This window comes from Megalobrama amblycephala, unplaced genomic scaffold (genome assembly GCF_018812025.1).
Source record: "Megalobrama amblycephala isolate DHTTF-2021 unplaced genomic scaffold, ASM1881202v1 scaffold253, whole genome shotgun sequence".
In the NCBI taxonomy this organism is placed as follows: Eukaryota; Metazoa; Chordata; class Actinopteri; order Cypriniformes; family Xenocyprididae; genus Megalobrama; species Megalobrama amblycephala.
Window position 1 is genome coordinate 1,493,830 of NW_025953340.1, and position 25,583 is coordinate 1,519,412.

At 38.0% G+C, this 25,583-nt stretch overlaps 1 protein-coding gene across 1 annotated transcript in view; it reads left to right on the forward strand.

Moving 5' to 3' along the window:
* The window catches only part of LOC125261032 (NACHT, LRR and PYD domains-containing protein 12-like), a 35,085-nt gene extending 11,129 nt beyond the window's left edge, over positions 1-23,956 (forward strand). The window contains exons 6-7 of the mRNA XM_048179574.1: positions 22,384-22,430; positions 23,294-23,956. Of these exons, the coding sequence (XP_048035531.1) occupies positions 22,384-22,430; positions 23,294-23,814 (568 nt within the window). The 3' untranslated portion in view covers positions 23,815-23,956. The remainder of the gene's footprint in view (positions 1-22,383; positions 22,431-23,293) is intronic.
* The last annotated feature ends 1,627 nt before the right edge of the window (positions 23,957-25,583 follow it).

Below are 25,583 nucleotides of genomic sequence, written 5' to 3' on the forward strand. Positions count from 1 at the left end.
ATGAATCACATGTAAACTCAATGTTTACTGTTTTCTAAGGGTTTCTTAATTTTAGACTAGTTTTCATTACAAAACCTGTATAAAAGACTCGACTGTTAGGTTAGTTGTATGTAAATATAGCCTACTTGAAATTGCAAACAAATTTTTTTAGTCCATATTAAATATATAAATGCGATTCACTTGTTGTTGTCAGTTTGTATAAGCACACATTATGCAATGCAATATTAATCATGAATTTAAAAAATGCTTTTGAGCAGGTGTAGTGAAATTTTTAATTGTGTCAAATAAAAAAAAACTTTAATAGTCAAAATTAGATGAATGAAGATGGATGTGTGTGTGTGCTTTGTGTATTATATATATAAATGTAAAAAAAAAAAAATGTAAAAAAATATGAAAAATACGAGTTTGATAGTATGGCTAATGGCTAATGCTGCACTGTTGGAGAGATTTATAAAGAATGAAGTTGTGTTTATGAATTATACAGACTGCAAGTGTTTAAAAAATGAAAATAATGACAGTCTTGTCTCCGTGAATACAGTAAGAAACAATGGTAACTTTAACCACATTTAACAGTACATTAGACACATGCTAACGAAACATTTAGAAAGACAATTATCACTAAAAAATATAATGTTATCATGGATCATGTCAGTTATTATTGCTCCATCTGTCCTTGCTTGCTTACCTAGTCTGATGATTCAGCTGTGCACATCCAGACATTAACTCCCTCGGGTCGGCGGTCACGCCGGCGTGACCACCTCGGTTTTTTTCTTACCAGTGTGAAAGAGACTCAAAATACTCCGTCAATGTTGCACATACAATTAAGAGCTATACACCATTTTAATCTGTGGAATATCTTCTTTTATTTGTGTAAATAAAGAGTAAAAACTAAATGTTGTGCTTTTTGTAAAATAAAGAAAACTAACATGATGCGTGATCTCTTGTCTCCCTCTGAACGAAGTCCAATCTGATAGTTCTCAGAAAATGAACTGTAACTTAGTGAATACTAATCACAAAAAAATGAGACTTCTGTCTAAAAAAAAACGTTGACATGTCAGGTTTTAAATCGTGTAAGTCAAATCGAAAACAAAAATTCTGTGTTTATGTAATCTGTATGAAAAGAGAGCCATGTCAGAAGTCTGTGATTCAGCTCATTATCTGCTAATGCGGCCACACCCACAGAGCCAGCGCTATTCAGAGGCAAATTCTGAGGCAATGCATGCATTCATCATCTCAATCATGTATTTATTGTCTTGAAAAGTGTTTATCTGGATGTTAAAGCCATGGTTAGCGACTTCTAGAAGACATGCCGTTAGTTCCTGGTTCCTGTTCTTCTTTAGATTAATTTGTGGACTAAAGGTGTACAGAGCGCCCTCCGGCTGCAAGTATGAATTGAAAACACAGTATCCAGCGTTCATAGTGATGACAATAAATATTGAATAAATATTATTCCTCTGTATAGAAAATTGACATAAACATATGAGAATCCATCAATATTTCTCCAAATGTGCATGCTTTTAAGCTAAAAGCCTATATGAAATGCCATAGAAGTAACATAACTGTTCAGACACTTTGCATCACAGAAATGCATTATATTTTAAAGAATATAATAGAATACCATTATTTTAAATTGTAATAATATTTCACAGTATTGCTGTTTTTTCTGTATGTTTGATTTACACCATGATGAGCTTTGAGACATGATCAACAGAAGGTTTTTTCACAGCCTACCTGTCTGAAAGAGCTCATTATTATGCAGGTCATTAGAGCTCTTTATGCGATTCTTTTGTCTTCTCAGGTGTAAATGACCCATTATTCATGATGATTCACGCCTCCACGCATACTGTGTTTCTTGACCAAAGATGTTTTAGAAAATTTAAATCTCTCTATTGTTTTATATGAACAAGCAGGCAGCATAATTTTTACCTCATTTTGAAGCAAAAACTCTAGTCTACAACCTCCAATACCCAGAAGTTTTGTGAACACAGATTTAATATATATTTTTTGGCTTGATTTCAGTGACTTAAGTTTTTTTGTTTTTTCAATAACCATGCATAAATGTTATTCCTTCAAAAACACAAACATGTACATACATGTTCCTCACATATTATTGTAGCCTAGTTTGTGCTGAATACAGTGTAATGACACTTTTGTCATTAATATGTTTATGAACAACTGAAAAAAGCACAAATGTCAGGGCATGTCAAAACTTCTCCAGGGCCCCAAAAATCCTCAGACCCCTGAGGGTTAATACTGCCTTGTGTAATGCCTTGAACATGGACTGGAATATGCAAATATTGGGGGCGTACATATTAATGATCCCAACTGTTACGTAACAGTCGGTGTTATGTTGTGATTCGCCTGTTCTTTGGAGGTCTTTTAAACAAATTAGATTTATATAAGAAGGAGGAAACAATGGTGTTTGTGACTTACTGTATGTCATTTCCATGTACTGCACTCTTGTTATTCAACTATGCCAAGGTAAATTCAATTTTCAATTCTACGGCACCTTTAAGTATTGAAAGAAAAAGTACGTAAGTAAGTGTAAAATATAAAAGGAAAAAAATATTATTAGCAATTGTTTTATACAGTTTGAGCAGCAAGATTGTGTTCAGTTTTAAATCTTTCTTACATTTTGTTTCTTTGAATTAAAAAAAAAAATGTCAAAATGTTATGGAAGCCCGTTTCCGCCACTAAAAAACCCCCCAAAAAATAAAACCGCCATTAAAAAAAAAAAGATTAATTGCGTTTTTTTTTATAACAGAATTCTGACTTTTTAAACTCGCAATTGCGAGTTTATATCTCACAATTGCGAGTTTGTATCTCAGAATTCTGACTTTATATCTCAGAATTCTGACTTTTTATCTCAGAATTCTGACTTTATAACTCGCAATTGTGAGATATAAACAGGCAATTGCAAGTTAAAAAGTCAGAATTCTGAGATAAAAAGTTGCAATTAATCTTTTTTTTTTTTGTGGCAATTTTTTTTTTTTTTTTTTTTTTTTAGTGGCAGAAACGGGCTTCCATAAAAATTTTATTGTAATTTTTAAATATAAAAAATACTAATATATTAATTATTCATTGCTCATTCATGTTCATTCATAGTGCATTACAACTAACGTAAGAAACAACTTTGAAATGTAAAAATCTAAATGTTGAAATTAACAATGAACAATACTTTTATTAACCTTATTTAATGTTACAAAGGCCTTTGAATTGAAGAGAATTGTAAAATCCAAACAGTCATGCTTAAAAATTGCCATCTTTACACACAAAGGCATAGCATAGGTCTATTATATGTATACTTTCACACATGAGTTGCCTTTATTTTAGAAAACATGATAATTATCTAATTGAAATATGTGTTAAAGTGCTGATAAAAATGTTCTGATATATGTTTATTTCGCTGCATGATGAGAATACTGTCACGGTTGCACACAGAAACAAGATGGTAAGATCCAAGTGCAGCAGTTTAATAAAAGGGAAATCCAAAATCATACATCCAGCACAGGCATGGGTCAAAATCCAGAGTGACAGTCCACAGAAAACAAAAGCCAGCGGTACAAAATGTGCACATAACAGAATATAACAAACCACAACCAAGGACAGAAACAACTGAGACTAAATAGACAGACACTGATAATGAAACACAAAACAGCTGAGTGCAATGATGAATGGTGATTAGTCCAGGGAGTGTGTATGGGAAATGTAGTCCATGAAATGGGTGAACAGAGAGTCCGGGATGGAGTGCCCTCTAGTGGCTGAAAGGGCACTCTCACTGGTGATCATGACATTACCCCCCCTCAAAGGAGCGGCTACCAGACGCTCCACCAGACAAAACACAAACACACAAAAACTCAGGAGGGAGGTGGACAGGAGGAGGATCAGGGGGAGGGATGGTGGGCCAGATCCAGGGTGCCCAACTGATAGCCAGGGCGGTGCTGGAGGAACTGACCAGGCTGGTTCCAGCGGTTCTGGAGTCCTGGCTGAGTGCCAGGGCGGCGCTGGAGGAACTGACCAGGCGGGCACTGGCAGGTCTGGATTCCTGGCTGAGTGCCAGGGCGGTGCTGGAGGAACTGACCAGGCTGGTTCCAGCTGTTCTGGAGTCCTGGCTGAGTGCCAGGGCGGCGCTGGAGGAACTGACCAGGCGGGCACTGGCAGGTCTGGATTCCTGGCTGAGTGCCAGGGCGGTGCTGGAGGAACAGACCAGGCGGGTCTCAACGGTTCTGGCAGCCTGGGCAGAGGCAGCAGGGCAGAAGGCTTGGACGGCGGCGGCAGGGCAGAAGGCTTGGACGGCGGCGGCAGGGCAGAAGGCTTGGACGGCGGGAGCAGGGCAGAAGGCTTGGACGGCGGCGGCAGGACTAGCCAAGGGTGCTTCGAGGCCATATCAGGGCGAGCGGGCAGCTCGGTAACGGCCTCCGTGGCCGTATCAGGGAGAGCGGGCAGCTCGGTGACGGCCTCCGTGGCCGTATCAGGGAGAGCGGGCAGCTCGGTGACGGCCTCCGTGGCCATATCAGGGAGAGCGGGCAGCTCGGTGACGACCTCCGTGGCCGTATCAGGGAGAGCGGCCAGCTCGGTGACGGCCTCCATGGCCGTATCAGGGAGCTCGGGCTGCTCTGGGACGGCAGCGGGCTCGGGCTGCTCTGGGACGGCAGCGGGCTCGGGCTGCCCTGAGTCCATCACAGGACTGACAGGGAGAGCATGCGGAGCTGGAGCAGACTCACTGGCTGGAATGGACTCACTGGCTGGAGCGGGCTCTGGAGCGGACTCACTGGCTGGAGCGGGCTCTGGAACGGACTCACTGGCTGGAGCGGGTTCTGGAGCAGACTCACTGGCTGGAGCAGGCGCGGGCTGTTCTGAGTGCATCCTCCAGGCACGCAAGACAGCCAAAATATAAAAAGTGAAGACAGCCCTCCTAGCCATCACGGGACTGACAGGGAGAGCATGCAGTACTGGAGTGGACTCACTGGCTGGAGCGGGCACTGGAGTAGACTCACTGGCTGGAGCGGACTCACTGGCTGGAGCGGACTCACCGGCTGGAGCGGACTCACTGGCTGGAGTGGACTCACTGGCTGGAGTGGGCTCTGGAGTGGACTCACTGGCTGGAACGGGCTCACTGGCTGGAGCGGGCTCTGTAGTGGACTCACTGGCTGGAGCGGGCTCTGTAGTGGGCTCACTGGCTGGAGCGGGCTCTGTAGTGGACTCACTGGCTGGAGCCTTCCTCCTCCGCTTCCTTTTCTTCCGTGTGGGAAGCGAAGATTCAGCGCCCACCTCCTCAGTGATCTCAGGAACGGACTCACGAGCTGGAACGGACTTACTGACTGGAACGGGCTCTGAAGCGGATTCACTGGCTGGTTGTCTAGGTGAGGCCCACTCTATCCGATGGCAGAGATATGCGGCAAACTTCCAAAAGTTTAAGCTCTGTAGCCCTTCCATCTCACAATGAGACAACGGCTCGTCAAGGCAACCATTAAACAGGTCTTTCAAAGCCGCGTCATTGTAATCCAGCCCCACCGCCATCGCCCAAAAGACCTTTGCAAAGCACCCTACCTCCCATCCTTCTTGCCGTAGGGCTCTCAATGTCCGAACTTGAGCCATCCGTTCTGTAATGCGGGCCGGGAAAGGGATCCGGAAATCCATGCTGCTGGATCAATATAGTGGTGGATTGTTCTGTCACGGTTGCACACAGAAACAAGATGGTAAGATCCAAGTGCAGCAGTTTAATAAAAGGGAAATCCAAAATCATACATCCAGCACAGGCATGGGTCAAAATCCAGAGTGACAGTCCACAGAAAACAAAAGCCAGCGGTACAAAATGTGCACATAACAGAATATAACAAACCACAACCAAGGACAGAAACAACTGAGACTAAATAGACAGACACTGATAATGAAACACAAAACAGCTGAGTGCAATGATGAATGGTGATTAGTCCAGGGAGTGTGTATGGGAAATGTAGTCCATGAAATGGGTGAACAGAGAGTCCGGGATGGAGTGCCCTCTAGTGGCTGAAAGGGCACTCTCACTGGTGATCATGACAAATACAGTTTAAATATGCAACATCGCTGGATAACGAATGCATAACAGCAAACAAATGGAAATAAACTAATGCAAATGAATGGTAACAATAGTGACATTAAACAGTTGGTGTTTTTGTCACATTGTTTTAACTGCTTGAGGTACTACTAATAGCATCCTACTAATTAGCATCCTCTCAGCCTCGACGGCAAACATACTACTGTTCCCCACTAATGCAGCCTCTAATCAACAAACTAATTACTTTATAATGATATTAAAACATGGGTAACACTTTATAATAACTGCACGCTATGAAGCATTAGTTAAGCATTAGTAAATAGTTAATTCATCACTTGTAAAACATTAATAGACATTAGTAAGCAGTTTATAAATACAGCTATAAATGCTTTATTCTTGATTTATAAGCATATCTGTAATATGTTTAATAATTGTATTTTCATACTTTAATAATAATCAATTTATCATTTCTAAATTAAATGTTACATTATTTAAAAACTTTAAAAGTTATTTAGGAGTTGTCAGTGGTTCATAAGATCATTTAGGAAGTGTAAGTAAATGATTAATAAACTATTTAAACATTCATTTATACATCTTATTATTTAGACATATAGTAGTAGTTACTTAGTGTGTTAATAAATGCTTTATTAACACATACTCCTACTGCAATTCATGATTAATTCAGGTAATTATAAAACATTTAGAAGTGGTCAGTTTACTATTTTTGTGAGCTCATCTAAAGTGAGGACTATTTATGCTTTATAAAGCTTTTATAAATGAGATTTAAAGGTTCAGTGATCTTTACTGCTGTTCTCTAATGTTTTAAAGTTAGTACCGAGGTAGTTTTGACACTAGGAATATGTGTTAATAAAGCATTTATTAACACACTAAGTAACTACTACTATATGTCTAAATAATAAGATGCATAAATGTGCATTTAAATATTTTATAAATCATTTACTTTCACTTCCTAAATGATCTTATGAACCACTGACAACTCCTAAATAACTGGTTTGTGAATAATGTAATACATAATTTAGAAATTATAAATTGATTATTAATAAAGTACGAAAATACTATGATTAAACTCATTATAGATATGCTTATAAATCAAGAATAAAGCATTTATAGCTGTATTTATAAATGCTTATTAATGTCTTATAAATGATGAATTGACTATTTACTAGTGCTTAACTAATGCTTAAATAATGCTTCATAGCATGAGTTATTATAAAGTGTTACCAAAACATGTACTGTAGTGTACACTGTATAACATACCGTTTTGTTGTCTATATTTTAAATCCTTTTTTGAAGTGTCCCGCTTTGTGCACGCAAACCCACGTGTCAAAAACTCTTTCAATTTTTTTTATCTTCACCTCTAGAGGTCGCTCTCGTTCTGTATAATGACAGCGCACTCTTCTCAGCCACTCCAGCAAAGGATGCAACCCAGAAAATAAAATCAACCTCAGTTGTTGTTTGCACATGCTTGCTTGCAGTCTCTGTTCTTCCCACTTTATATTGTAGTAAGTAATGAAAATGCTTTGGAGTAAAAGTATACATTTTATTTAGGAAATATAGTGGAGTAAAAGTAAAAATTGACAAATATAAAAACTGAAGTAAAATATATTCTCCCAAAAAATACTTAGGTACTGTAACGGAGTATTATTACTTTGTTACATTACACCACTGTTTTTACTACCCCACATGATGGCACAAAACACCACATTTTACTATTCATTCATTCCCAAATATGTGCTGCAGCAGCAAATATCTCAAATCATCTCTAAACACTCCAAGCCATCGAGCGTGTGACGCATCTGAAGGCATGCGAATTCATCACTCATTAAAAAAACTGTTAAATTAGCAACAAATAATAACAATATAGCCAAGCCTTACCTTGCGATAAACTTTATAATTTAATTTGAAAAGCAATCAATAAATCCAAAGGGAAGCTGAGGTATTGCACAGCTGCAGAGGCTTGCTTGTGGTCCTTTTTCAAGAAGTACATGTCCTTTTCATTATTTTTATTTATTTTTTCAAAAACTTGACTTGAGACTTGACTTGGACTTGATGGCAGAGACTTGTGAACATGTCTGTAATCATTAGCTTGATCAAGCTGATCCTCAAAATGAAATTGAAACTAGTCATGCTCTTCCTCTGAGATAAATTCTCAGAGAACCAACAGTTGTCAGAAGAACCTCAAGTAAATTATATATATTATTTTGTTTGGTTGTCTATTGTCCTCTCTCCTTAAACAAAAATACAGATTAACTGGCATAAATTAATCATAAAGAATATATAATATCTGGCATATTATAAGCCTACTGTTTCTAATATTAAAATGTACAGTCTTACAGAGTAGGATGTTAAATATAATCTTACATACCAGGGTGAAGTCTTTATGTACAGTGGGTACAGAAAGTATTCAGACCCCCTTAAATTTTTCACTCTTTGTTATATTGCACCCATTTGCTAAAATCATTTAAGTTCATTTTTTTCCTCATTAATGTACACACAGCACCCCATATTGACAGAAAAACACAGAATTGTTGACATTTTTGCAGATTTATTAAAAAAGAAAAACTGAAATATCACATGGTCCTAAGTATTCAGACCCTTTGCTGTGACACTCATATATTTAACTCAGGTGTTGTCCATTTCTTCTGATCATCCTTGAGATGGTTCTACACCTTCATTTGAGTCCAGCTGTGTTTGATTACACTGATTCGGACTTGATTAGGAAAGCCACACACCTGTCTATATAAGACCTTACAGCTCACAGTGCATGTCAGAGCAAATGAGAATCATGAGGTCAAAGGAACTGCCTGAAGAGCTCAGAGACAGAATTGTTGCAAGGCACAGATCTGGCCAAGGTTACAAAAAAATTTCTGCTGCACTTAATGTTCCTAAGAGCACAGTGGCCTCCATAATCCTTAAATGGAAGACGTTTGGGATGACCAGAACCCTTCCTAGATCTGGCCGTCTGGCCAAACTGAGCTATCGGGGGAGAAGAGCCTTGGTGAGAGAGGTAAAGAAGAACCCAAAGATCACTGTGGCTGAGCTTCAGAGATGCAGTCGGAAGATGGGAGAAAGTTGTAGAAAGTCAACCATCACTGCAGCCCTCCACCAGTCGGGGCTTTATGGCAGAGTGGCCCGACGGAAGCCTCTCCTCAGTGCAAGACACATGAAAGCCTGCATGGAGTTTGCCAAGATGGTGAGAAATAAGATTCTCTGGTCTGATGATACCAAGATAGAACTTTTTGGCCTTAATTTTAAGCGGTATGTGTGGAGAAAACCAGGCACTGCTCATCACCTGTCCAATACAGTCCCAACAGTGAAGCATGGTGGTGGCAGCATCATGCTGTGGGGGTGTTTTTCAGCTGCAGGGACAGGACGACTGGTTGCAATCGAGGGAAAGATGAATGCGGCCAAGTACAGGGATATCCTGGAAGAAAACCTTTTCCCGAGTGCTCAGAACCTCAGACTGGGCCGAAGGTTTACCTTCCAACAAGACAATGACCCTAAGCACACAGCTAAAATAATGAAGGAGTGGTTTCACAACAACTCTGTGACTGTTCTTGAATGGCCCAGCCAGAGCCCTGACTTAAACCAAATTGAGCATCTCTGGAGAGACCTAAAAATGGCTGTTCACCAACTTTTTCCATCCAACCTGACAGAACTGGAGAGGATCTGCAAGGAGGAATGGCAGAGGATCCCCAAATCCAGGTGTGAAAAACTTGTTGCATCTTTCCCAAAAAGACTCATGGCTGTATTAGATCAAAAGGGTGCTTCTACTAAATACTGAGCAAAGGGTCTGAATACTTAGGACCATGTGATATTTCAGTTTTTCTTTTTTAATAAATCTGCAAAAATGTCAACAATTCTGTGTTTTTCTGTCAATATGGGGTGCTGTGTGTACATTAATGATGAAAAAAATGAACTTAAATGATTTTAGCAAATGGCTGCAATATAACAAAGAGTGAAAAATTTAAGGGGGTCTGAATACTTTCCGTACCCACTGTATATTAACAAGGATTTGGTGGACAAACTTGAAATATAAATTCTCAGAGAATGCATTTAATACCAACATATTGAACCGTATGTTTATATACGCATAATGCCTTTCTAAAGGAGTCCAGACATTAGAAAAATGTCAGTCTATAAAATCGTTTTATATTTTAGATGAGGGAAATATAGATACTTTACGGACGTGACAACATAGGTTTAAGAATTCTGTGGATTACACTACGTGAACAAAAAGTAATACTTCCCACCAAATAAAGAGGGGTTGGCTCTCAACGGAGCATGAAATAATAATAATAATATTATTTAATTTTTCATTTTTACATTTATGAGGAAAAAAATATGTTATGGATGTGACCGCTCTGTGTCATGATCACCGTCATTTCCTGGACTACATTTCCCATAATCCTCCCTGCCAGTCACATGCACACTCCACACCAATCACCTGTTGCCACATACAGCTTAGCACACTACCTGGACTATAAAAGACACACACTCACCACCACTTGGCGAAGTCTTGTTTACCCTGGTTGCAATTCTGAGCGTTTGTATCCTGTCTGCCTGTCTGTTACCGTTCCTGCCCGTTACCTGTTTACGATCCTCTGTTGCCTACCCCTGACCTGTGCTTTGTATACTGACCTGTGAGTGATATCTGCCTGTCCTGATCTTTGCCTTTATCCTGACTACGACTCTGCCTGTCCCTTGCTGTTCCTGTTTGCTCCTGTCTTGACCCTGCCTGTACGACCACGCTCACTTTTAATAAAAGCTCCCTGCCTGAGTCCAGCTCTGTTATACTCTGAAAGCGGCACTAAAAGACTGCTTTAAAACTTTTACAGAGACCTCAAGCGGGCATTTAAACCACCAAATATTGAAATCTGTGATACCAGTATGGTAAGACTGCACGGTAACACTTTAGAATACTGATCCTTCATTAATGAATAACTACACAGGAACAAATGAGTAATGCATTATTAACACTCTAATAACTACCATTAACTAACAAGTAACTCTGATGAATGAATTAGTAAGTAATAGTGCTCAGTTAAAGGTGGTAGTTCACTATTAACTAATCAGTAACTACTGTTTTTTTCATACCTCCCAGAGAACTACTAAGAACTACTGTATACAGGTTCGTAATTAATGTGAATAATGAATAATGTATAATTAATTCTAGAGTAAAGGCCTTGGTAACACACTAGTAATGAGTGAAGTATTACCAAATACTTAAGAAGGAATTACTAATTATTTGGATCAGTATTCTAAAGTGAAAAACATGATAACTCTCTAGTAACTACTGAAGTCATTGTAAACTTTTGATGTTTTTGTAAAGTATTGGATAGTAATAACTCAAGAGTTACTATATAACTCTAAAGTAACTACTTTTTTGGATCAGTATTCTAAAGTGAAGATCATAGTAACCCACTAGTAATTACTTAAGTGTTACTACATCCTTCTAAAGGAACTACTAATTATTTGGATCAGTATTCTAAAGTGAAGATCATGGTAACCCACTAGTAATTACTTAAGTGTTACCAAATATATCATAAGGAATTACTGTACAAAAACATCAAAAGTTTACAATGACTTCAGTAGTTACTAGAGAGTTATCATGTTTTTCACTTTAGAATACTGATCCAAATAATTAGTAATTCTTTATTAAGTAATACTTCAGTCATTACTAGTGGTTTACCAAGGCCTTTACTCTAGAATTAATTATACATTATGCATCATTCATGTTAATTATGAACCTGTATATAGTAGTTCTTAGTAGTTCTCTTAGAGGTATGAAAAAACAGTAGTTACTGATTAGTTAATAGTGAACTACCACCTACAACTGAGCACTATTACTTACTAATTCATTCATCAGAGTTACTTGTTAGTTAATAGTAGTTACTAGAGTGTTGATAATGCATTATTCATTTGTTCCTGTGTAGTTATTCATTAATGAAGGATCAGTATTCTAAAGTGTTACCGACTGCACAAATAATCAACTTTATACTAAATAACTGTATTGCAAATGGATTATTTCTCATGTTGACAAGCGGGTGCATTGTTCAAGAATCAACCAAATCAAGAATCAAAAGAACGAACTGCTTGCTAAAATACATGAACAAATATTAACATTTATCATATATCATATATTATATGAACTGATTGACACTATTGTCCAGGTGTGAGTCGCACTCGCAATCATGTCAGTTTTATGTTTTGTGTCTAAATGTTCACACGGTTTTCGGCTAGTTTGTGCAGTTCAAAGCAAAGTTGCAAAGTCAAAATGATCACATTTTGACCCAAAAATTATTGCAATATTATTATTATTTTGTCAGCTTGATTGTGGGATTATGATTAATAGAAGCCTATTCATGTAAAAACGTGACATCCAGAGAGAAGTGTCCTATGAGACGCAATGCTCTTCTGTAAGTTGTACTGTATCATAAAGGCCTACCTTCTGATGTTCATTTTTCATTTTGTGACTGCCAAAGAGGAAGAGAAGATTGGTTCATGTGCGCTTGATCTTCCACTTATACCGAGGTGCTGCAGTAATCTGTCACACGCTGTATTAAAAAGCTACAAACCCGATTCCAAAAAAGTTGGGACACTGTACAAATTGTGAATAAAAAAGGAATGCAATAATTTACAAATCTCATAAACTATATATAACTTTATCTCTATATTTTATTCACAATAGAAAATAGAAAACATATCAAATGTTGAAAGTGAGACATTTTGAAATGTCATGCCAAATATTGGCTCATTTTGGATTTCATGAGAGCTACACATTCCAAAAAAGTTGGGACAGGTAGCAATAAGAGGCCAGAAAAGTTAAATGTACATATAAGGAACAGCTGGTGGACCAATTTGCAACTTATTAGGTCCATTGGCAACATGATTGGGTATAAAAAGAGCCTCTCAGAGTGGCAGTGTCTCTCAGAAGTCAAGATGGGCAGAGGATCACCAATTCCCCCAATGCTGCGGCGAAAAATAGTGGAGCAATATCAGAAAGGAGTTTCTCAGAGAAAAATTGCAGAGTTTGAAGTTATCATCATCTACAGTGAGTAATATCATCCAAAGATTCAGAGAATCTGGAACAATCTCTGTGCGTAAGGGTCAAGGCCGGAAAACCATACTGGATGCCCGTGATCTTCGGGCCCTTAGACGGCACTGCATCACATACAGGAATGCTACTGTAATGGAAATCACAACATGGGCTCAGGAATACTTCCAGAAAACATTGTCGGTGAACACAATCCACCGTGCTATTCGCCATTGCCGGCTAAAACTCTATAAGTCAAAAAAGAAGCCATATCTAAACATGATCCAGAAGCGCAAGCATTTTCTCTGGGCCAAGGCTCATTTAAAATGGATTGTGCCAAAGTGTAAAACTGTTCTGTGGTCAGACGAATCAAAATTTGAAGTTCTTTTTGGAAAACTGGGACGCCATGTCATCCGGACTAAAGAGGACAAGGACAACCCAAGTTGTTACCAGCGCTCAGTTCAGAAGCCTGCATCTCTGATGGTATGGGGTTGCATGAGTGCGTGTGGCATGGGCAGCTTACACATCTAGTAAGGCACCATCAATGCTGAAAGGTATATCCAAGTTCTAGAGCAACATATGCTCCCATCCAGACGTCGTCTCTTTCAGGCAAGACCTTGCATTTTCTAGCATCACAATGCCAGACCACATACTGCATCAATTACAACATCATGGCTGCGTAGAAGAAGGATCCGGGTACTGAAATGGCCAGCCTGCAGTCCAGATCTTTCACCCATAGAAAACATTTGGCGCATCATAAAGAGGAAGATGCGACAAAGAAGATCTAAGACAGTTGAGCAACTAGAAGCCTGTATTAGACAAGAATGGGACAACAATCCTATTCCTAAACTTGAGCAACTTGTCTCCTCAGTCCCCAGACATTTGCAGACTGTTATAAAAAGAAGAGGGGATGCCACACAGTGGTAAGCATGGCCTTGTCCCAACTTTTTTGAGATGTGTTGATGCCATGAAATTTAAAATCAACTTATTTTTCCCTTAAAATGATACATTTTCTCAGTTTCAACATTTGATATGTCATCTATGTTGTATTCTGAATAAAATATTGAAATTTGAAACTTCCACATCATTGCATTCTGTTTTTATTCACAATTTGTACAGTGTCCCAACTTTTGAACCCACACGTTCCTCAATCCATGGGCCTTGGGGCTGAGAAAACACACTGAGGGTGCAGGGTTTACCTCTTAAGAAAAGTATGGACCATTTTTATATTATGCCCAAAGCAATAAACTACTAAAAACAAACAATGTACATAATCTAATAATCAAAAGTCTTATCATGAGGACAAAATAACAAATAAGTTAACTAGTAATTTAAAGTTTTTGTCTTCCCTTGCCATCTGTAAATAATATTTGTCCAAATCTAACGTTGTTTATTATGAAGTGCTCTTTATATGCTGATAAATAATGCTAAAGGCATGGAAAAAAAAGTCTGAAGACTCCACACGTTAACTTGTGTCAAACCTGGTTTAGTTCAAAGGTCAGAGAAATCTTTATGACAGATCAAAATAATTGTATTTGCTGCATTCTTGTTTTCTGCAGTGTATTAGCAAAAGTATCTATTTTGCTGCTCACTGTGTTTCTGATACTGTTATTAAATTAACAGCATTATCTGCAGCTTAGTTTAGCGAGGGAGAGAGAGAGAAGCAACATGCACGTGTTGCACGCTAGGAATATGTTGAATATGTTACGATTTACATTTTATGAATCGGATGTGAATTTTAGTTTTGAAAGGGGACTATATATAAGAAAGGATGTTTGGTTTGATGATTGTGCAAGTCTCAGAAAAGAACTAAGGAGACTTTCTAACAAGAAGCACAATGGTCCATCCAGCCATACATTACAACTTACTTATGCCGACTGTCTGAAAAATTACAAGAGACTAATGTGGAACAAAAGAGAAAATTATTTTAAAACCAAAATTGATGAAATTGATGAATCAGTAAATCAAAATACTTTCAGGAATCTATATAAAAAACTTGAAAAACCCAAATCAGAAATATCACTAGAGTGGCACAAATTGGAAAAATTACTTTGAAAATCTTTATGAAAAAATTGAACATACTGGCCTTAACCAGCTTCAGAGTAAAATAAAGAAAACACTAGTAGACTTGGAGAATACAATTAAAAATGATCAAAATCCATTTATAACAATATCTGAAATAACAGAGCATATTAAAAGACTTAAATTAAAGAAAGCATGTGGCCAAGATGACATTAGCAATGAAATGCTTAAACTCAGCAGTCCCAGCATGAATAAAGCTCTAGCCAAATTATTTAATCTGGATTTATGGTCCAGTAACTTCCCTGAGATCTGGTCTGAGGGACTGATCACCCCCATATTTAAAAAAGGTGATAGATTTGACCCTAATAATTATCGTGGCATCTGTGTGGGCAGTGCGTTAGGAAAACTGTTCTGCAGCATCATAAACAGCCGGATTGTCACACGCATCTCCACACACAACATTTTAAATAAAGCACAAACTGGATTTTTACCAAAACAACGCACATCCGACAACATCTATTCTCTTCACACTAATTAACAAAAATATCAAGGACAAACAAAGGAAAATATTTGCATGTTTTGTAGATTTAAAAAAAGCATTCGACTCAATTTGGCATGATGGTTTACTGTACAAACTCCTACAAATTGGCATTGGCGGGAAAAATTTTGATACTATACAATCCCTGTACACAGTGATGCAAAAACTTGGGAAAATGAGATCCAGGCAGATGATAAAGTTGATGAAAAATTATTTATTCATTACAATTAAATTTAGCCTCACACGCAAACTTTAATCGATAATGAAAATACTTAATAAAACCAAAAGGTAAAATAACAACCATAACGAAGCAGTCAATAGTTAATAAAATTTAGAGTATTGTAAAATCCAGAATATTGTATCTAATAGATGAAGATCAAAAAGAGCAATAATTAAGACATTTGCAGATAAGAAACAAGAAGTAGGGCCTAAAAGCCAAGGAGAGCAAAGGAGGAAAAAGCTGAATTATCAATGACTTGGTCAGCTTTATACCATGAGCATATAGGGAAATTTACATCCCACACAAACGGATGTTTTTGTTAAAAGAAAATGTTAAATGGTTTTACCCAGTGTCAAAAATAGATATAAAAGTTGTTTTGACCCCCTTTGGGAATTTTGCAAATCTTACCCTTTTAAATGTCATCAGGAAAAATAACAGACATATTTTGATCAGATTTCAAATTCAAATGGTTAATTCTGCAGGCGTCCAATGTCTAACCACAAACGTGTCAGTGTGACCTGTCACATTGGAACACTTGAAGAACAACTGAACATACATACATACTCTTAGATATAAAATAAAAATAACCATAAGGGTACAATAACAAGTAAATACTTGAAAATATGATAAGAATTAATCTATAAAGCATGAGTACATAAATAAATGAAAGCAAAAGTAAAACTGATAAATCATAAGCCATAAATGATTAAAAAATGAATATTAATAAAAATGCATGAATATGAATAATGAACATTTCGGATCCATCAACAGTAAATGTGCGGTGAAAATCAATAACCACTGAACAGCATTTTTGCGGCAGGGACATGGAGTGAGGCAGGGATGCAGTTTGACTCTTTTCAACATCTACATAAATGATCTGGCATCAGTACTGAAGCGTTCTACCGCCCCTGACCTCACTCTACACCACACAGAGGTCAGAGGTCTCTGCTGCTGTACGCAGATGATCTGGACCTGCTGTCCCGCACACCTGAGGGCCTTCAGCAGAGTCTGTCACTGCTGGAGCAGTACTGTCATGAGTGGGCCCTGACAGTCAATCTGGACAAAACCAAAGTCATGGTGTTCCAGAAGAAGGTCAGATCTCAGGGAAAAAAACACCAGTTCACTTATAAAGGCCAGGTCCTCCAGCACAGCACCAGCTACTGTTATCTGGGCATCGACACCAGCGCTTCAGGAAGCTTTGGTCTGGCTATCAAAACACTGAGCGGAAAGGGGCTCAGAGGGCTTTTTATGCTTTAAAGTCACGATTTTGTCACTTAAAATTACCCATTAGAACTTGGATAAAATTATATAATTTAAATATAGCTGCAAGCAGCAATGCGGGGCCAAGCACCGAAGGCACCGCAAGCAGAGCAGCATTTCAAGCAGAGCGACTCTGCAAGCAGAGCAGCACTGTGAGCAGAACAGTACAGCAAACAGAGCAGCACACCAAGCAGAGCAGAACATCAAACAGAGCAGCACTGCAAACAGAACAGCACAGCAAAAAGAGCAGCTTTTAAAGCAGAGCAACACGGCAAGCATTTCAAGCACTCAAATGTCTGAGTTGTAGTGCAGTGCGGAGCAAGAAGAGCAAAAACAGCAGAAATTGAATGTACATGAAAAACAGCTGGTTCAGAAGTAGAGGTGAGAATGAGCTCAAAATGACCAGAAGCTTCTTGGGATGATAAAGGAATTGAAATGACAACATTACAAACAATTTTAAAAAGTCACCCCACATGGGATTCGAACCCACAGCCTCTGGATCATGTTTCTGTCACTCAACTCTTTGTGCCACTGAACAGACAGTGTCACACAGCTGTCAGAGTTCAGTAGTTCATGAGAATTAACTCACAATGAAGAGCAACACAGCATACATTTCATGCACTCAAATGTCTGAGTTGTAATGCAATGCAGAGCAAGAAGAGCAAAAAGAGCAGAAATTGAATGTACATGAAAAACAGCTGGTTCAGAAGTATAGGTAAGAGTGAACTCAAAATGACAAGAAGCTGAGATGAAAATGAACACAGAATTAACAAAAATAGATTTATTTCTAATTAGAATAAGAAACACTAGTACAATACTTATTGGGATAATAAAGGAATTGAAATGACAACATTACAAACAATTTTATAAAGCCGCCCCACACGGGACTCGAACCCACAGTCTCTGGCTCATGGGTCTGTCACTCAACTCTTTGCGCCACTGGGCAGACAGAGTCACACAGCTGTCAGAGTTCAGTAGTTCATGAGAATGAACTCACAATGAAGAATTTTTATAAAAATGCACCATATGTTATATTTATAAATTTTAGTTTAGATCATTCTCAGAAACATTCAATATCAGGAACAAAAGCAATTTGTACAAAATAACCAATTAGCATGCTAAGCTAATTAGCACAAGACAACAAACACAAGCAAGGTCACATTCAGAGACAAATATCTCAGGAACGGTAGCAAATATCCAAAATCTGTTCAGTCATTTCTATGCGGCTTGGTCCAGAGATCATCTTAGCCAATTTTGGACAAAATTGGACAAAATTTGTGGGAGGAGTAGCGAAAAACCTGTTTTTCATTTATTTCAATATGGCGGACAGGTACATTTGAGGAAAATGACAAATGACACATTGTTGGAATCAGTATAAGCCAGGGAATAAAATGACATAAAGAATACACATTTCGGAAAATGTGACCCGTCACGAAAACCAGGGACATAAGTCGGCAGCACAACTCTTGAGCAAAATGAGAAAGAAGCATTTTTTTTCAAAATTGGTGATTTTCGTTTTTTTGCAGAATCTGTTAGTTGAGATCATGAAGAAGCCTTTCCGTGTTTGAGATAGCAGTATTGGTATATTTAAAAGCGTACATTTTGAGGTTGAAATCGGCTTGTTTTTCAGAGATTCTAACACGCAGTAGGGGCGTGTCATGTCTGTGTGTATTTCCATACTGGGAAGCGTGGCTACTTACTATGCAGCACTCTGGCCGGCTCTAGCTGATATCAAAATTCAATGAAGAACCGTGGCCGTTACACCGAAAATGTTTTGAAGTACTTCTTCGACAAGCCGGATGCTTATGAACAAGCGCTCACTGATTCTGAAGACGATCTGAGCGACGATGAAAGCGGCATAATAAGACATTACCTCTCTGGAGTCGGGTAACGCGCCGGCGCATTTTGCAGGATTTTTTTTCACATTGCAGCAAAACAGACTTAATATACTCCGTCATTTTTTGTCATAGAGACATAAGTAATATATTGAAACTATAGAATGTCTTCTTTTATTTGTGTACAATCAGAGTAAAAACAAAATGTTGTGCTTTTTGAAAAATAAAGAAAACTAACATGATGCGTGATTTCTCCTCTCCCTCTGAACGAAGTCCAATCTGATAGTTCTCAGAAAATGAACTGTAACTTAGTGAATACTAATCATAAAAAAATTATACTTATGTCTGAAAAAACGTTGAAATGTCAAGTTTTAAAACGTGTAAGTCAAATCGAAAACAAACCTTCTGTGTTTATGTAATCTGTATGAAAAGAGAGCCATGTCAGAAGTCTGTGATTCAGCTCATTATCCGCTAATGCGGCCACGCCCACGGAGGGAGCACTATTCAGACGCAAATTCAGATACATGCATTCATCGTCTCAATAATGATTTTATTGTCTTGAAAAGTGTTTTGAATAGCCATAGTTAGCGATCTCTGGCCTCTGTTAGTCCAGTTATTTCCTGGATTGCCTATTCTTCTTTAACAGGCTTCTCAGGTGAGAACATTTCATTTCATGATTATAGTGACCAAAATGATCACGGTTATCACAGAATCCTGTTCAAAAAGTCAATTCACCAAGTTTTATGTGGAAAACCAGCAAATAAAAAATAAAATTAGCATCAATATGTACTTTTCTTTACATAAACATTAAAATAATAACATTAAAAATTATGGGCAGATTTTAAAGGAGTGTCTTGCAACATGTTATCTACAATGCACAAGTTCAAATAGAGTTTTGACAAAAAAGTCACATATTTCAGCCTCTAAATCATTTTTATAAAAGTCAAAAAAGATAAATTACTGACATTTACAATGCACATTAACCTTTATTATTAATAGTATGCGGTCCATGCAGCTTTACAGGGGGTATGGCTTATCTAAATGAGATGTAAATGAGCCCTATTGTCACTCCCAGCAGGTGAGAACAGGCGAGAACTGCAACTTTAGAGGCGTTTTTCTCCCTATAGAGCTTTCTTGAGTAGGCACCTTCAAATGGCCACAACTTCTCCAAATATTATCAGATTTCCATGTGTCACACATCGTTGGAAAGCTTGGAGACTGCACTGTCAGAATCTGTGAATAACTCAAAATGCCCCAGAACCGACTTGTGTCCCTACTTTCCGTGACTGGTCACAAATGTTTTCCATAGTTATAAGCATTTTTGCAATAATCATTACATCTGTGGAACAGTAGGTGGCGCTGTCTTGAAACTTCTCAGGTACCTTCAGGACCTTCTGATGGTCATACGTACCAATTTTTGCAAAGATATGTCAGATTGTTTTAAAGATATTGCAATTTATGACAAAATTCAAAATGGCGGACATGCGTTTCATCCGATGTTGACAAAATCTATATCCACGGATTCGGAATGACCCAAGGAATCCAGAGACACCAAGATCTTGATTTTCTGACAAAGTGTTCAAAAGTTATTGGCCAAAATAGCCATTTTCAGATCCCATGACCTGTAGGTGGCGCTGTTCCGAAATTTGGCATGGACCCTCAGGTCATGGTTCCGATGAAGCAAACCAATTTTTGTTTCGATTGCTCAAAGTTTGGCCGAGATACAGGCTCTATAGCAATTTCGGGTTGACCTCATTAACTTCATGACATCATAACTTTTATTTTACCCATAGGGAAAAAAATTATCTTCAGTCATTTCTATGTGGCTCGGTCCAAAGATCATCTGATCAAAGTTTGGCCAAAATTGGACAAAATGTGCTACTGTAATGGGCGGAGTCTTAATGTAAGATGTTGCAAAGCATCAGCATGAAGAGTCAAACCAGATGTATTAAATTACATTTTTATAGAGCAAATGGTTCAAAAGTTATAACCATTAGAATAGTGAATTTTTGAACTGGTGGTGGCGCTATAGAGTTGGTCCTAGAGACTCCAAATTTGGTTCAATGACTTTTCATGAGCATCTCTACAGGTGTGCCAAATTTCATCATTTTCTCATGTTCCGTTGATAGGGCTGCCATAGACTCCCATTCGGGAAAAATAATAATAATAAAACTAACAGATACAATAGGGGCTATAGCACCTTCGGTGCTTGGCCCCTAATAATAAAACCAATTCTTTTATATGGATGTGAAATTAGGGGATCAGTACAAAATTTTAGAAATTGGGATAAAACTTCAGTAGAAAAACTACAATTGGAAATTGCCAAAAACATTTTAGGGGTTCACAGAAGCACATCCAACGACGCCTGTAGGGCTGAATTAGGCATGTACCCGCTGAACACTGAGATCCAGAAGAGACGTGTTCAGTTCTGGCATCACCTCCATCAGTCTGATCCTGATTCAGTCCAATATAAAGCCCTCCTCACCAATGAAACCTCAGCAGAATCTCATCCTCTAAACACACTCGCTCTTCAATGTCCATGAAACTCAATTCCCAATTGACCACAGCTACAACCCCAAAACTATTATTAAGGAAATTGAAAAAATCTAAAAGATACTCATGATGAATCACTAAAAGCACATTTTGAGATCCAAAATAAATATTTCTCAATCCTAAATAGAACCACTGAATTGGCAAATTATCTATTAATGAAACAATTTAAAGAAAGATAAATCCTCTCCAAATACAGATTAAGTGACCATGATCTGGAAATAGAGAGAGGAAGACATAGACAAACATGGAAAGCGAGAGAGAAGAGGATCTGTAGACACTGTGAGGATGAGAAACACTTTCTACTCAACTTGGGTAAAGTTGTTTCTATATTCGCACATTCGGACTTCTGATAAATTCAGACTTTCCAATAAATGTGCTCATCTGTTCTGAATATCACAATGTAAGAGAAATATTTCTCTCCATACTTAAAACACTGATTCCATCATTCATTCAACTGAGTGATACTGAGAAATGCCCTTCATACTTGGTGAAGATGATAACACAGCTACACTAGCTGCAAAATATGTGTTAGCCATTCACAACATTAGAGATGGGTAACTCTCTAGAGACCTGCTTTATTTATTCATTTACTGAGATGTATTTATTTACTATGCTACATATGACATAATGTATACATATGTTTTTTTTTTTGTGTTTTTTTTATATATATATATATATAATATGTTAATGCTTTGGCAACATTGTGATTCACAGTCATGCTAATAAAGCTCAATTGAAATTGAGTGAGTGTGTGTGTGTGTGTGTGTGTGTGTGTGTGAGAGAGAGAAAGAGTGAGTGAGAGAGAGAAAGAGAGAGAGAGTGTGTTTACTGATTAACTGTGACACTGTGTGTGTTTTGTAGTGTGGATCATGGAGGAGAGATCAGGATTACAGCAGGATTACGCAAATGTATGTACACACACACAAACTCTCTCTATCTCTCTCACGTCTGTTGGTTGCTTGTGTAGCGTGGACCGGTCACTCTCACACTCACACAAGGACCACACGACCACTTGTTGAGATTCAGCACAGGATATTTTTCCCGGGAGAAGCAAAAAGCACATGCGTCATCTGCCTCATACACAAGCAGACTGTAATTAATGGAAATAATCAGTGGAGCAACGGGGCGACAGCTTCTCCCTCTCTGGTATACTAGAGCATACTGAATATTTTTCCGGGGAGAAGCGAAAATCACATGCGTCATCGGCCTCATACATAAGTAGACAGAGGCAATCGCATGTCGCGCAAGAGGAAACCCCGCAGGAGTGTTTCACTGATAACGCTCCCTCCCAACAAATTCCCAAAGAAAAGTTCTGCTACCTTAGCGTTATTTTCTCATAACTTGTGAACGATAATATAGGAACACATTTTCGTGAAGTTCACTATACCAATTTTTACAAATGTAGAAAAATATAAGCATTTATAAACCAATTTAAGAGAAGAAGAAAGATAAAAATAATACACATACAGAAAGAAATAAAACAAGTCAGATTAAATCAATGCATTTTTCACAAACAGACCTGAGAGTTGAGTAGCTTACTGAACTCAAGATTTCCGAACTACAGATAAAATGAGATTTTGTAAGATCGGATAAGAATCAGATTTGTTTCTGTAATACAAATTAGTAAAAAATGTAAAAAAAAATCCTAAATTAACTGGTCAGATCTGAACTAAAGAGTGAAGATAGAAAGTTTCTATAAAATCACTTTTACAGTGTACAATAAAATATCAGACTGATAATTCCTGATTGTGATGTGTTTTATCTCCATCAGATTCCCATCAGTTCACTCTGGATCTGAACACAGTGAATAAATACCGCCAGCTGTTTGAGAATAACAGAGTGATTACTGTCACTGTCACAGTGCAGCCGTATCCTGATCATCCAGACAGATTTGAGTGTCCTCAGGTGTTGTGTAGAGAGAGTGTGTGTGGACGCTGTTACTGGGAGATTAAGTGGAGTGGACGAGTGTCTATATCAGTGTCATATAAGAGCATCAGCAGGAAGGGATGGGGTTATGAGTGTTTGTTTGGATATAATGATCAGTCCTGGGGTTTGTACCGCTCTTCTGACAGATATTCATTCATTCACAATAAGATAAAGACTGAACTCCCAGTAAAGCCCATCAGCAGTAGAGTAGGTGTGTATGTGGATCACAGTGCAGGAACTCTGTCCTTCTACAGCGTCAAGAGAGACACAATGATCCTCATCCACACAGTCCAGACCACATTCACTCAACCGCTCTATCCTGGGTTTTGGGTTTATGGTTATGGATCATCAGTGAAACTGTGTTGATGAATCTCTATAGACTGGAGAGATTCTACCAATAATGCTTTGAGCTCATGATAAATCAGTAACAGTCACACACTGGCTTGACTAGATGATCCAAGATAAGAGTCTTGACACAGAAAGACAATGAACACTTATATTTAATAAACACCAGTGTTGGGCACGTTACTTTAAAAAAGTAATTAGTTATAGTTACTAGTTACTTCTCACAAATAGTAACGGAGTTAGTAACTGAGTTACATCATTATAAAAGTAACTAATTACCAGGGAAAGTAACTATTGCATTACTTTAAAAAAAAAAAAAAATATGCCAAATAAATTAAATGCCCCCAATATTACATATAAGTCTAAGAATAAATTATTCTTGATGCGACTCCGAACTCATGATCCGCTCTTGCTCACGACATGAAATTTCTCTGTACTGTGTTGGTAGCCATTAAAGAAAACGTAGTTTCATATTTATGTTTAAATAGTCCTATGTTATGTTTTAAATCCATTTATTCGATTATGAAAAGTGAACAGCATGAGTAAGATGATTCATAAGATGCGCAAATATATCGGGAGACATGGAGTGGGTCAGACATGATTTTGACCATTTCATTAAGTTTTGATTTGTAGAAAGCCTTTCTTTAAAGTGAATTTCGTTTTGTAAAAATTGTATCTTAATTTTAATCAATGTTTCATCAACCAATTGCTTGGATTTAATATATAACAAGCAAATATAGCAGACAATAAAATCATGACATGGAAGCGTGGGCGCGATCATTGGCGCGTGAACTGGAGCGCGTCTTATAGGCTAAATGAACCGAAACTCAGAGGCTGCTTGCCTCGCAGACATGAGAAATATATCTATAGAATGCTTGAAATATCTACTTTAACGAAAATTAAGTAATTAAAAACGAAAAGAAAGAGGCTACTCTGATTATGTAGCCTAATCCGAATGAAATGTGCGTTATCTCTCTAGGCGCGTCCATATAAGCAGATGATCAGCAATGAGAATCAGCAATGTCAACTTCATCTTTGCAGCCGACACTGATTCAGAAAACATTACTTTATTAATAAACAATTAAAATGTCTCCTTGCTGTTTTTGTCACACTCATAATCATTACTTTTGCCGGTTCTTTATGGCAATTATGCGTGCCCTTGAGTGCTATAGCCTATATTATGTAAACGCTCCTTATTATGGTTTATTCTCTCCAGTATTTAAGAAATTAAATTAATATAAATGTGATTAGTCAACTAATAGCTTAAATGAACAACTACTAGTCGACTAGAAAAAACTTATTTCACATATTTTCGATCAAGCATCAAAAAGGGTATTCTGGTTTGAGCTCGCGCTTTGCGCACATGCTCTGACAGACAGACACACACACACACACACACACACACACACACACAGCGCATCATACATTATTATCAGTTTAAAATTATATTTGTGTATGACTAACCGTAGCACACACCAGAGAAAAAAAACTTTGCAGGTCCTATGGCTGAGAGAGAGCTTACTCGGATGAAAACCGCTTCAGTGAGCTCAATTATAGTAACGCGGCATTTTTTTGTCAGTAATGGTAACGGCGTTGTAACGGGAGAAAAAGTAATTCGTTTGATTACTCGTTACTGAAAAAAGTAACGGCGTTAGTAACGCCGTTTATTTATAACGCCGTTATTCCCATCACTGATAAACACCAACAGCAACAGTAACACAAGACAATGAACATGAGATGACTGAGGGTCATGGTTACAAATGAGGGTTGCTATGGGGATTAATGAGGAC